We start from the raw sequence: 14,759 nt of genomic DNA on the forward strand, positions 1-14,759 counted from the left end.
TAGATTGAAGAAATTTCTGGGGATTTTTCTTCCATGGCTTCAACACTTTCATTTAAGTTTTGAATTCTTACTTTCACAGTTCATCCGTTAAATGACATAACCAGAAAAGCAAATGTGAATGCAAATGCTTGCAGCACAAACAACAAACAGTGATGAAACAAAACATGAACAATGCATCACAAAGGATTCCTTTGTCTGAATGCTTTGAATCTATTTTTCTGTATTTGCAGTAATTTACCTTGCTTTACCTATAATTGCCGTGATTTCACCAAGTAGAAAATGTACCCGCATCAATATCCTTGTTGGTTCTGGATATACCACCAAATCAGATTTTGGGGATAGGGTTGAGGGTTAAACTTAGGGCTGGGGCTTGAACAACATTCTTGTTTACCTATCATTTCCCTCTGATTTTAGGGGTAGTTTTTGGTTAGCTTTGGACAAAGTTCCTTTAACACAAATGTTCCGCTACCAGCAAAATATCAATTTTCTTACTTCGCAAAATCATGGCAACTATCATCAAAGTGTGGACTCGACACAATATCAGCGAAGAGATTCTCGTGAGACCAGGGATGTTACCCTCTAGGCACAGCCAAAAACGCTCGCTCAAACCAGTCTTACAGAGACAGTAGAGTACCATTTTAGAACTTGTACATATCAGCGTAAATACTTGTAAATAGTACAAATGATGTATGTCAAAAATAAACATGTAACAATATATAGGCCTACTGTGTAGTATATATTGTAAATGCAATTTCAAGACCTCATATTTATTGATGGACTACATGGAATTTTGTACATTTCTATAAAGCAACATTTAGATGAAATGATGAAAAACAAATTATAAAATTTTATTTGTAAAAATATTTTTTTCATAATGCACCAAGGTAGCAGGTCCTCTGTATAATTAACTGCATTAGCTGAGAGAGAATTCCTTTCATATGCAAGCAAAATGGACATTATAATTGAAATATACCCTAATCAATCTGAAATAAATCTGATTCGAATCAAATCAAGATCTTGTGAATCGGACTTTAATTGGGAAATCATCAATACATCTTGAAATCAATGTTCAGCCCTATTATGTTTGTAGTTATATCAAACCGATACCATTAAATTATATTTAGTCTTTGGTAAACATCTTTGGTTTTATGACTTGTAACTCAATAGGTCTGAAACTTGGCAAAGTTAGTCAGCCTTTACCAACTGGAAGTGTCTGTGGTCCTGATTATTTCCCAGGATGATCACATGGGAATTCAACATGTTGTTTCCGAGAGTTCTGGTACCCTTGGATCAGCAACATTTCGCCGACTCACGAGGAGGGTGTCAAGTGCAGCTTGCATCCATGTCAATGATAAGGCAGCTAAGGCATTGAACATAAATGGAGGACTTAAATAGAACCGCTCTGTTGAGCATATGAATTGTATTGGTAGACTTCATAATCAGCTGAGCATCAGCTGGCTTCAAGTGTGACTCTCGTGACCTGCCTGAACTGACGCTATGCTTGATTGTGTTTACCTTCCCCACATGAAGTATGTTGCAGAAGCAGCATGGGAGACCTGGGCTCAGATACTGTATTGAAACCAGGAAGCAATTGCGTTTGCATAATCAGTGATGAGCATGAATCGGAGATTTTCCCTCTAATATTGATTGTTAGGTTTGGCGTTTTGGTTAATAAAAAGTTTAAAAATATGCATTCCTTTTCACTGTATTACAGCATGTACAGCTGAAGATGACTCGCTTTACAACTCGCTTTTGGCGCACCTCTATGGACATTTCACACAGAAAATGGAGCTTAAACATGCACATACACCCAACCCTTCCTGCTTTGGCCACTGGGGGAAGTGTTTCGAATTTCGGTAATTACAGACCGATTTTAGTAAAAAAAAAAAAAGTAAACCTACTGTTTCCGATTTCAAATGTGATTTCATTGGGTTTGGAAATTGGCAGGATTACAAAATTGTCTCGGTGCCAGGACAGGGGGACATTTGGCAATCAACTGGGTCAGAAGGAAAGAAGTAGAGGGAAAGACAGTGCTGTGGATTTTCAGAGATGTACTTCTCACAACTGTTGCTTGCATCGTGAGGCACTGGTTGGGTTTGAGAGGCGACGGTGAGGTAAAGAGGTCACCTGAAACCATTCATGAAAGATCACCCAAACAAACCTAAAACTTGTTCCACAAAAGAAGGAAAGTCATCTCGACAGAATTTTTATTTTAGGTGAACTCTCTCTTTTTCTGATTTTCTGATGAAATTCTGGCAGGGGATTTTGTCAGGGAAGGATTACCTGCCATCATTGAAAGTAATCTGCCTGAACAAAATCAACAATGAGAAGTATTTAAGAATTCATCAGCTGCTGCTATCTGAACACAGACTAGAGTAACAGAGGGAGGAAAGAGAGCTGGTTGAGAACAGCTCAGCAGTGTGGTTTATTTAGAGGACTGCAAGTTGTCCCTTGGGTGGAAAAAAATACAGTTTTCCTTGGCGGATGTAAATGATTCTTTCATTTAATGGGAAAATAGCTCTTAGGGTGTGTTCACACTTGTAGTTCCTTTCTCTTGGTCCTCTTGGTCCGGACTAAAAAAGAAAATGATACATTTAGTCCTGGTTCGCTTAGCGTTCACACTGGCATTTTTAACACCGAACCTAAAGATACGAAACAAAAGGCATCAGGAAAAAGTCACAACCTGATTGGACAGCTTTTATGACATATATTTTGCAATGGAACTTTCAGAACATTCAAAACAATGCTGGCTGCTGGGCAAAATGTGCTCGTTGGATTTATGTATATATATATATATATATATATATATATATCGGAAAACAAATGAAGAGCTAATAAAATATGTAAATGAGTCAAAACAGCACCAGGAATTCCTCCGTTGCACACACAAATGAAGATATGCTGCAAGGACGGCTGACGGTGGTTCCGACGCCTGTATATACCGAACTATTATGGGCAACATAACTCCTAATGAAGAGACAAACCAGGTATGCTTGAGGTCAGTATTAGGCAAATTACTTACTGTTTTTGATCCGTTTAGACATCTTTTAGACATCTTTGATTCATATATCAATCGAACCGCAACAGAGTTTGTTTGGAAGCAGACCGAGACCCAATATTCAGGCAGTCTCGGTCCACTTGTTTGGTGTGCACCAAGGTTCGGATGGCAGCGTTCACACTTGTTCAAATGAACCGCACTAACAGAGCAATCACACCAGAGTTTGTTTTAATCGAACCAAACCTGCCAAGTGTGAACACACCCTTATAATCAGAGCTGTTTCCGGATCATGGACAAGGGCTAGAATTCCTCGACATCATACCTCATAAAGAAAAGGTGGGAATTCACAACATGGTTAAACACAGCATAAACTGCAATGAATTATTGTAGTTCATTTGAGTTACTTTTAGACTAACTGTACTAGAGGGACCAATGAACTAATGATCATTCTTCCAGGCCAAACACAGAAGAACGTTTCTACCCACTGAGTCTACTTGCTTAGCAATATTCTCTTTAAACTTTTACTCAGCCAATAGAGTAATTGACTTGAAATAGAAACTGTAGAAGAGGACAGTTCACACTAATCTCGCTATAGCGCCCCTTATGGAAAAGTTGAGAATGCAACGAGTACTTGCGTTGTGTTATGACTTGTGGTCTGACACATTTTGGAATGCAACAATGCACAAAATCAAGTTTGCATAGCTAGAAACCTCTGCAATCACTTACTACATAGAAAGACTCTATAACCACCCAGAGAAGTTGTGTATATATATATATATCAAAAGAGGAGAGGCCCAAGGACTGAATCTTGGGGAACACCACACCATCTCAAATCAGTCTCAAATCAGTTTCAAATGCATTGAGGTTTGGTGTTGGAGGTGTTGTTTTGGGAAGTGTTACTCCAGAACCTTTCCTGATATGACTGTGGAAGTGCAGGAGTGAATGACAGGCAGGTGATTTGAGTTTCGTCTGTCAGTCACATTGAACAACACTAATTGAGAAACACGTCAGCTGACCTGACACCAGCGTGAGGAACTGCACATGTACATTCAGCGTCAGTTCATTTAACAGTCACACTGGACTTCACACTCTTCAGCTCAGATCTCCAAATTTTGCCTAGAGAACATCTACTGGATTTTCACACAAGATCCACTCTCATGGTGTTCCAACATCGCAGGGCAAGGTAGGATGAATTTCACTGAATAAACAAAATTAATTTGACTATTACACATCATTATTTCATGGTACTGAATGATTGCAATTGTTGGGGTTGTCATGATACCAAAATTTCAGAGGTCGATATCGATTTCACAATTTAATTCCTTCAAATCATCTAGGCTCCAGCAAATTTTAAAGTATTGCTCAACACTACTCAGATGTTAAAAATGACTTTTGGCTAAAATAAGCACATTTGTACCATACAAAGTGCTAATAAAGTGATTAGGAATACATATAATTTTTCAAGGAAATTTGGCTGACATTTCGGTGCATTGAATAGTACTCCAGGGTACTTCAAAAAATACTGTGGTATTGCCATGAAACATGTCCAAAAAAAGTACATTTTGCTTGTCTTTTGTCAGTACTGTGAGTGAAACAGGAAGTGTGTGCCATTCTGTTGTTGATAGAAGTGTCTACTGAGTGAACAGACTAGAGAGGGAAAGGGAGAGGAAGAGCTCAGTGTCATGGGGTCACTGTTGCTCCCATGAAGCCGTGAGTGTGCAGAGAATGCAGGAAATGATCAAACGCAGCCCAGAATGCAGCTGCGCTCGCAAACGTTGTGAGAGAGGTCTGGTGCCGTCACAAAGACACGAGTTACGCTTTTAGCTGCGGTTTGGTCTAGAGATAACCAGTCCCCGCCACTGTTAAACATGAGTGTTGTTCCAGAACCCCACGAGAAGGTACGTTCGCTCCGGGGCGAGATGATTGCGTGCAGAAGTCGGCGCTACCGGCGAATTAAAGGCAGAAAGTAAGTTTGTTCTGTTATTTTGAAGCTGCTTTAGAGTTTCATAGTATTGTACATTTTTGCGTTCACATTCCTGCCATTAAAAACTATTGTGAATTCAGTTTGATTTTAATTAAATGTGAAAAAATATCTTTGTAAATTGATTTCAGACTTTGTAAATCTTTTCACGTGTCACACGTTTTAGGGTATATGTTTGTATCTGATGATCAGTTAAGAGGGGTGTTGTCTTTATAGTTTCCCTTCTGGTTTTTTCCACCCAACAGAGTTTCAGTTAGGTGATTTTGGTGATGGTTTTGTGTCCTATATTGTTATTGCTATTCTAATTAGTAGTTTTTGCTAATATGTTTGATCGTATTGTGATTTGAACAAACACCTACCCTAAATATTACACTTCAGCATGTAACTCATCCTGCACTGTTTGTGCTACAGATAGGAATGATGCCTTAAATCATGTGTCTTGTTCAGGGTAGACATGTTGTTACTTTACTAAGCAATCAGTTGGATAATTACCTGCTGGACGAAAAAAAGGTTTAAGAGGAAAGTGCAGGTGCATTCGTGATCATCTCCAGGTCGGGCTCAGTAATATGGGGCTGATGAGCACTGGTGTCCCGTTGTGCTTCAGAATTGAGTTAAAGACAGCATTGCATAACTTGCTGAAGTACTGAAGTTTATGATGTGATGGTTAGCCTAATTCCAGTTCTGAGACTCATCAGACTTTCTACACTATAATTGTGCCTGGAGGCCATTTGAACAGAGGCATAAATCTCCTGCAGTGTCTCATAGTGGAGGACAGCAGAGTGGGTGTATTAACACTGATTAAAACTTTAGAGGTTAGTAGCCAGGTAATTAACGGGTTAACATACACTTAGCCAGTTATTATCGAAAAAATATAAACCCCTTCAGGGTGATACAGGAGTTCTCCGCTTTGCGTCAGCTGACTGTTACTTTGTCCCTTATTTAGCCTATAAGTATGCATTTAGCACCCATAAATCACAGATTTATTTTCAGCTGCTTTACTTATCCCATTCTATGAAAATCAGTGATGGGTGCCAGCCCTTCTTTCAAGTTATTTGTTGAAATATTATAATGAATTAATTTGAAAAATCAGTTTGTGTATAAATTTCGGATTGTAGCTTCAGTCAGGGACGAATGTTCGTGTAGTTGATACACTCAGTCTGCGGTCAGTCATGTTGTGTGCACCTGGCTTAAGAGAGCAGTTAGTTCTCTCTTCAGACTGATAGAATGAGCACTGATGCACTGGATACAGCAGGTGATATACTGTAGCTAAAGTCAGAAACATAGATTTGTTTAAAACTCTAGATTCATCGATTAGTTTGCATCATCACTCAAAAATGTTTACTGAAGTCTCTGTGTGGCATATTTGTAAAAATATACAGTATATAGTTAAATATTGCTGTTTATTACATTATATAGTTAAACAGGTGCATATAAACATACACTCAAAACAATAACTCTTTGACTTGATTCAACCGTGGACAGTGGTTCCACATGTTTGAAGTAAGTTTTCCTAACTTAAAATTACTGTGTAATCTCAACTCAAACATTTTGTGAAGAGAGAACCTACTTGAATTGGACAAACCCAACAAAATTAGACATGTCAAAGTTACTCAAATGAATCTTTTATTTCTTGACATATTAGCATGTGACTGTAAGTGAATGTAAGCATGCTAAATACATGCTGGTGGGAAGCACTTCAGAGTACAGCTTGGTCACTATGCTATAGTTAGCACAACAGTTGTTAAATAAAGAGAGCAATAAGTATCATGCACCACATGTTCCTGTCCTCATCTCCACTCTTCACCACCAAAACTCCAACATAACAGAAACTCTTCTAAAGCTCAACATAACAAAACATTAAACACTAACAATGTACTTGATTTATTGGAGGTCTTTGAATGCTCCATCATTCTTGATTTTATTCAGTATGGAGCAACATGTCCAGGACAGTCAAATACAGAAGGTACCAGACCAAAATGACCCTTACCGTCATGTGTACCACTGCAATAAAACTGTAAATATAAGACACATGTGAGACTTGTTAGCAAAATCACTTTTTGAACTTTTGTTAAGTGAGAGTTGTTAATATTATTATTATTAATATAGTGTTACCATTATTGTATATAATCCATTCATTAAAAGGATAGTTCGCCCAAAAATGGAAATATGACTTTTTTTCTTCTGCTGAACACTAATGAAGGTTTTTAGAAGAATATTTCAGCTCTGTTGGTCCATACAATGCAAGTGGATGGTGACCAGAACTTTGAAGGTCCAAAAAGCACATAAAGGCAGCATAAAAGTAATCCATAAGACTCCAGGGGTTTAATCCATGTCTTCAGAAGTGATATGATAGGTCTGGGTGTGAAACAGATCAATATTTATGTCCTTTTTTACTAAATGAGTAAATCATGAGAGAATTTTCATTTTTGAGTGAACTATTCCTTTAATATTATTATTACTTAAAATAAAATAAAAAAAAAAAAATATATATATATATATATATATATATATATATATATATATATATATATATATATATATATATATATATATATTTGTAAATGGAGATAGTGAATTAATGGTAGCATTAAAGTTATAGCTTATGAACTAAACATAGGCAGTTATGATTTAAAAATTGCTAGAATGTCTGCCTTTTTCAATAAATGGAAACCATTGCTTCTAGTGTTGTCTCGATACCAAAATTTCAGTAGTCGGTACCAATACCGTGACATTTATATATAGTGACATTTAACAGTTCTCGATACCAATTTCGCTACCACACCAAAAATGTGTTAATATGGTAATGTGCAATTGAACACACTACTTTAGCCTATTTATAGTTAAATTTAAATCGAAATAATAAATTAAAAAGTATGCATGTTTCCTTGATGTTTCTCAATTAAGCACGTATTGCTTTAGTGTTTTTAAGTAGGGCCTTACTGAAATCTGTTTTATTTTTTCCCAAATCCTTTTTCCATTTTTAATTTTTTTTCTTAAAGTTTAATTCAATTTCATCATCAAAATGATGTCTAATCAAATTAATTCTTAAAATGTTAAAAACTTTTAACAAGTAAAATATAGAAGAATTATTTTTCAACAATACCATTGCATTTTGTAACAAATGTTTATTCAGTACAAATGCACTCTTGCTAGAGATATATTGCTTAATTTTTTTTATATTACTATTAGCATTATTAATTATTATTATTAATATTACTACAGTGAATATTATATTTAACTATACAGTTGCAATATATATTACGGTTGCAATTTCTTAAATGTCTGGCGCCTAGCTTTTATTTTGAATCGTGCTTTTATTTTGACGTGTGGTTTTGACTGAAGCTTCACTTCTTCTGATGGCTAAACAGTTCGCTACATGGCCCAATGTGATCGCTTATAGTCTATATTTAATTCACGCTTCACAGTAGATTAGTGCTCTGTTCTGATTTCATCCAACGTGAATAATTCTCAATGTCTGTGTAGTTTTCAGTGTATGAGCAGTCCACTTCACATTCATTTACAGCACGAAGCTCGAATGCAGACCAAGATTGCAGCCTATCATGGTTTAATAATCACACTAGGACATATCACGATTTTAATTTGATTAAAATAAGCTTGTCATGTGTCAGTCAGAGAGTGTTCGGGTATTGAATTAAGTCGGTGTGTGGTACTAATGGTACTGCAGAAACACTGGTATCGTTACATCTTTTTTATTTTAGTACTGACTTAGTACCAAAGTACTGGTACTTTTGACAGCACTAATTGCTTCATATATTGGTTAATCGTTCCACCTTCTTGAAAATCAAAGCAAAAATACTGCGTGAGTAATAATATTTGGATTGTTAGCCCTACTGAAAAAAACCCCAAACAAAAACAGTGCAGCAAATTAATGGTGGCGTGTCAAAACTGATCAGAGTCGTCGGTATGATTTACTTTCAGTTAATTCATTCAAACCCCTCCGATGAGCGTAATAAAATGTAAATGTGTTTATTTTGTCATTATTGTGTGTGACATGTTATGAGCATTTTAATGTTGAAAGTCTGGATTGACGTGTTTCAGTATATTTAACTAATAAACTCAGTATGTACATATTTTCAAATATTTTAATGCTTTTTAATACTTTCATTCTAAAAATGACACCATGGATGAGTTAAAACCACCCAAAATTGATTAGTTCCACATTTTGTTTTATTAAAAATCACAGTTTTATAGGACTTACCATAATTCACGTATTCAGTGTTGGCACTTTTGTAGGGACTCAAGCCGTATTTACAGAGCTTGTTTTTACTTGTGCCAGTGTGCAACCACTCATGAAGGGTCAGGGTTACTCACCCTGATATTCTTCAGAAAATGTAAACATCTAGTCATTTTGTGGAGCTGTTACTGTAAATTACAGAGGGGGGATTCTTCTCAAACTCTTTGAGAGTAATGTAACTTTCCCCAATGTTTGAGGTGTAAATGTCACTGTGAAACTGATACTCTGACAGCGATGGTTTTCAGTTGCTCTTTTGACACGCCTTTCCCATTGAAAAACACAAAAACACCCCTTGTCAGTTCTCAATCTCTCAATCACATTTGATTCAAAGAGTTTGACAGTGTTGTAGAGGAATAATTAGTTGCATGTGTTGTAATAGTAGCATTGCAACATCCCACTAAAGGTGAAGTGAAGATTTTAGTGCTGTGAAAGTGTAACAACAAAACTGATTAAATGTTGTGTAGGAAGGAATGAGGAAACAGTCGTCTTATCTGGAGTGCTCTTCTCATTATCTCTTCCTTACCCTCTTTACATCATCCCTCACAGATATTTACCACGGTAACCATAGTTTCTTTCAAAATAGTGTAGTTAATATAGTTACAGTTACTACAATAGAATTGCAGTAACTTTTTCTTAGTCATCGCAGTCATAAAAAACAAAGCAAAATGGCAAAATTTGCACATTTTGTGCAAAATGTGGAAGCTTCTGACACTGTTGAGGTCCCATATTTGTTTGTTTTTTTTAATAACTGTTATAAACATGCTATTTTAGCAAAAACTATGGTTACCATAGTAAATTTAAGAAACGCCACTGCCATGAAACACTGAATTTGGCTTAAAAACTGCACAATGATGACTCTTAAGATATTACAGATATTACAGCTTCATTTTCTTTGAAATGATGTGTTGTGAGAAGTGCTATACAAATAAAAATGACTTGACCACGTCCAAATTAATACGGATACATTTGAAGTCTGTCCACACTGCCATTTTTAAAAGTTTTCCAAAAGTTTTTCATCCACACTGAAACATCTGAAAAACTTAAATATCCTTACTGCATATGTGAAAAAAACGTAGGAAGTGTAGCCCCACGTCATTTCCATGTATGGTCTGAAACGCAATTGTCCTCGTGTTCCGCCGCCGGACAGCAATTCACCATAAACTTCCTGTCGCCTTTGAAGGAATGCAATGTGAAGAACAAAGTAACGTTTATCTTTAACAACACTTTTAAAGTGGACAGAAGGCACAAAAACGCTGCTACAACATGGTCCGCCATCTTGATTGTTTTGGATTAAACTGATCACATGACGGCTTCATCGTTTTTGAATGCAGCGTTCTCAAATTTATCCACTTGGGAGAGCATTTTCAAAAAGCTCAATGTTGGTACTTTAATGTACAAGGTGGCCCAAAAAAAAACAAAAAAAAACGGGGTCACTATGTTTGATTGTTCAAATGCATGAAGGCGTTTGCACGATTTTTGGTGTACTTTTACGACTTTTTGTATACAACAAAATTATGTAACTTGTCGTGAGCAACAACTTGCTACAAATAAAAAAGTAAGTAAATCCTTTGGCCCAAAAAAACAATGACGTCACAGTGACGTAATTTTGTTGTTTACATCCATGTTTATATCCATGGTATTTACGTGATACTCCAGGGAACTTTAATGAATACCAAGGTGCATGTCCAAAAAGCATGGTTTATTTGGTAGTTGGGAGCTCTTAGAAGCTGCTATGAATGGAGTGATTGATCTCATAAACACCGAAGGAGATGTGTTTAAATGAAGTGCTGCCTGATTCCCCTCAGAGATAGAGATGAATGAGAGAGACGTCCTGGGCAGTGAGACAGACAGATGAGGGAATGATTAACAGCATCCTGTTCGTCTCTGCTGTCATCACTGCAGTCTGATAACACAGCCCTGGGGAGCATCATACACATTACACACACACTTTGGGTCGAATTCATCAGCTAATGGACCGGCTTCCATTGACAAAGAGCTTCATTCACATGGATAGACTGTAGACCAGTCCTGACATCGTGGCAGTGACTTTTGCACAAGCAGTCACCACTTTTTTTCTTCTCAAAATGTAAAATCTGTTTTCATAATGGTATTGAGCAAAGCATTGAGTGTAAGGAGCACATTTAATGTGGTTTGCAGTTAGTCTGCAGGGACACACTTTCCATATATATTACTACAGCATTTCATAGGGAATAGTGCTTGTGGTTGTCCAACATTCGCTGCTATTATTAACACATATTTGGTATTATAAAGAATTAAATGAAGCTGAACATATTCTGTTTCTCTCACACCAATAACAGGTTAAATAGGATGACAGTGTGACTGTTCAGATTGAGAACAATAGGTGTGGAGTCATTCCTTATTTAAATAGTTGATCCACTTTATCTGCATCCATTATATTCAATATGTGCCATATACACATATTTGTGTCTACAACATTGACTGTTTTCAAGCATGTAAACAAATCAGAATTAGACTGTTTTCTAAAGCATTTTTACCTGGTTACTCACTAGAGTATGATGCCATAGTACACCATCAGGGTCATTGTTATTTGGGACATTGGATTGCCTTGTTTGTTGCGCATAAATGGAGTTACACTTCAAGTTCAGTTTGTTGAGTTTCTCTGTGAAAGGGGGTCACGAACATCAGAGCTGCTGTGGTAAATCACTGTCACTTTTGTCTCTGAGAACTTTGCAACTATTCCATGATTAAAACTACAGTGTGAAAGGAATGTTCCGGTTTCAATACAAGTTTAGCTCAATCAGCAGCATTTGTAGCAAAATGTTGAATAGCACAAAAATAATTTGGACTCATCCATTTATTTATTTATTTATTTTAAGCAAATATTGATTATTCGATGCATCGCAATATTTATTTGAACGATCTCGATATCGATTCATCAATCTCAAGATCGATCTTTTACTCTATGCGCAACCCTCTACTACACTAGAGGAAATCACTCGCATTTGCAAAAAAATGTTGCGCTATGCAACTAAAGTATAGGCTAAACTGTATATTTGGCAACTGGCTGGTACATTTTTAGATTTCATTCAGCGGTGATTGTGTAGTTTAGTGGTGGAATATTCAGCACTGAGATCCTTTCACTGTGTGTTGAGAGTAAAAGTTTGGTTTGACTTGTTCCGTGTAATATGTGTCCAAAGACGAGATCCACATGATCCATTTGTCATTGAATAATGTCTCTTTTAATACCCTTTCTGTTCTTTACAGTCAATTGTTAATCAAAAACAACAACCAAGAAACACTTAATTCTAATCAGGCATAGCACAGATGAGGTAAAGCCTTTCGAGTCCTCTCTCGTTAACATGTGCTCATCTAAAGACGCTCTTTACAGAACTGCCAGTTTTAGCACGTTCAACAAATCAACATAAATACACACTGTTAAAAATGTTCTCATAAAAAAAAAAAACAGTAAAGAACTGGCAGCAGGGTTGCCAGCATGTTACTGTAAAATTAACGGCGTATTGCTGTTGCTGAAGTTACAGTTTTTGCAGCTACAGTATACAACTGCAATTTAGCAGCATATAGCTGTCAAATTACATACTATTTACTGTTGTTGAAATTAACCGCTATGTTTCCAGCATGCACTGCGGCATGAAGAAATTACTTAGATTTTTTACTATTTACTGGATTATTTTGACGTTGTTTTTGTTGTAGTCTAAATTACTTGTATTTTAATGTTCAGCTTTTACTTTTTTACGTAAAAGTATGTTTGTTAATTGTCACCATTGTTGCATTTGTGTGTCTTGATAACAACTCACGTTATGCTATAAGTTCATCAGAAACATCAAACATTCATTTTGTTAATATCATTTTGCTGAAATGTCATTTACTGTTTTTGTTTTTATGTGTAATGTATCACTATTGCCACATAGAGTGCCATTTGCAAGGTAGGATCAGACATTCAGGCTGACCGTAGGTTTTGTCTTCCAAGTACCACAGTGCAACAACTTGTGTTTTACTTAAACATAAATTGACTGGCTGGAAGAACATAAAATAATAATAAAGAAGGTCCAAGGTGCCAGCTCAAGAGAACATTAAACACCATAATGGTGACTCCAAACAAAACACAATTATTGATAACAAAACAACAATTAAATTAAACTAATACTTCTATTAAGTCTGAATAAAAACTTTTGTGTGTTTTTTTGTTTTTTTTGTTTTTTTTGTAGCCCCAATGCATTGCCAAAGCATACATACTTATTCAAGCGCAAAGGCTTATGGGTATGTCACCATTATAACCCACAGTGCAGTGCTATGCTGTTATTTTACTGTGTACAGGTTGTTGTTTTTTTGCTTTTTATTTTTCATAAAAAATACACTGTTTAATCCTGGCAAAATTGTACATTTAATATGTACATTGCTTCAAAGGTTGTTTTTTTTTTTATTTTTTTTTTATTTGACTTCTCATTACACAGAGAAGTGAAGGCTGATGTGTGGATAAAGAACAGAGGAGTTGGTCAGAAACATCATGGAAACTAACCATGGGGGGGGTTAAAATATAAGTTTCAAAATGTCACTACAGCTTTCACCAAGATGATATCATGATTTTAAATGTTCATTTTCCCCTAATGCCTTGCATAGAAAAGCTATTTACTGTAAAAGTAGTCACTTCACAGTGAGACTGCTCTTGATCTCCCAGAATGCAAAATTTTTAACAGCAAACTAATGTATTTAAGAATCACAGTAGATTGCTGTATGCAATTTTTTTACAGTGTACCTGTAAATAGTACAAATGATGCATGTAAACAAGATATAATATATGGAATACATGGATTTGTTCATTTTTAAAGAGCTAAAATTTGACCAAAATTATGAAAATACATATAATTAGTCAAATTAATATTTTTGTATTGTACCAAGTTAGAAGGTCCCCTGTATAATTAACAGCATTAGCTGGAAGAGAATGTCTTTCAGATGTAAGCAAAAGGGACAATTTAACTGAAATATACCCATATGAATCGATATCGGAATCGAATTGGGAAATCTGTATCAATACCCTGCTCTATAAAAAACTCAGTTACAGTATTGGACTTACAATGGAGTTAAAATGGGGCCAATCCACAAACATCCTGGTTACTTTCGTAACCTCCATTCCCTGATGGAAGGAACGAGACGTTGTGTCAATGTAGTGACACTAGGGGTCACTCTTGGGAGCCCTAAACACCTCTGATCTTTGAAAAAAGGCCAATGGGAATTGGCAAGTGGAATTTGCATGCCACTCCCCCGGACATACTGGTATAAAAGGAGCTGGTATGCAACCACTCATTCAGGTTTTGTGCTGAGGAGCCGAGACAAGATCCCAGCCATTTCAGTGGGTAGTTCAGCATTGTGGCAAGAGGAACACAACGTCTCGTTCCCTCCATCAGGGAACGGAGGTTACGAAAGTAACTGGGACATTCCCTATCCGTCACTCACTTGACGTTGTGTTGATGTAGTGACACTAGGGGTCCCTATACAAAATGTCACGACTACTGAACTGTGTTACG

General features: G+C 36.4%; 1 protein-coding gene across 3 annotated transcripts in view; it reads left to right on the top strand.

The window, feature by feature from the left end:
- The window catches only part of LOC127429797 (LIM domain kinase 1-like), an 83,362-nt gene that overhangs the window by 14,065 nt on the left and 54,538 nt on the right, over positions 1–14,759 (top strand). The window contains exons 1-2 of one of the 3 annotated variants that reach the window (XM_051679016.1): positions 4,094–4,181; positions 4,624–4,964. The exons of 1 other annotated variant lie outside the window; for it this stretch is intronic. In XM_051679016.1, the coding sequence (XP_051534976.1) occupies positions 4,867–4,964 (98 nt within the window). In that variant the 5' untranslated portion in view covers positions 4,094–4,181; positions 4,624–4,866. Of the gene's footprint in view, positions 1–4,068; positions 4,182–4,623; positions 4,965–14,759 lie in introns of those variants that run through there. One more of the 3 variants, XM_051679017.1, reaches the window with a different exon arrangement.

This window comes from Myxocyprinus asiaticus, chromosome 39 (assembly GCF_019703515.2).
Source record: "Myxocyprinus asiaticus isolate MX2 ecotype Aquarium Trade chromosome 39, UBuf_Myxa_2, whole genome shotgun sequence".
Taxonomy (NCBI): Eukaryota; Metazoa; Chordata; class Actinopteri; order Cypriniformes; family Catostomidae; genus Myxocyprinus; species Myxocyprinus asiaticus.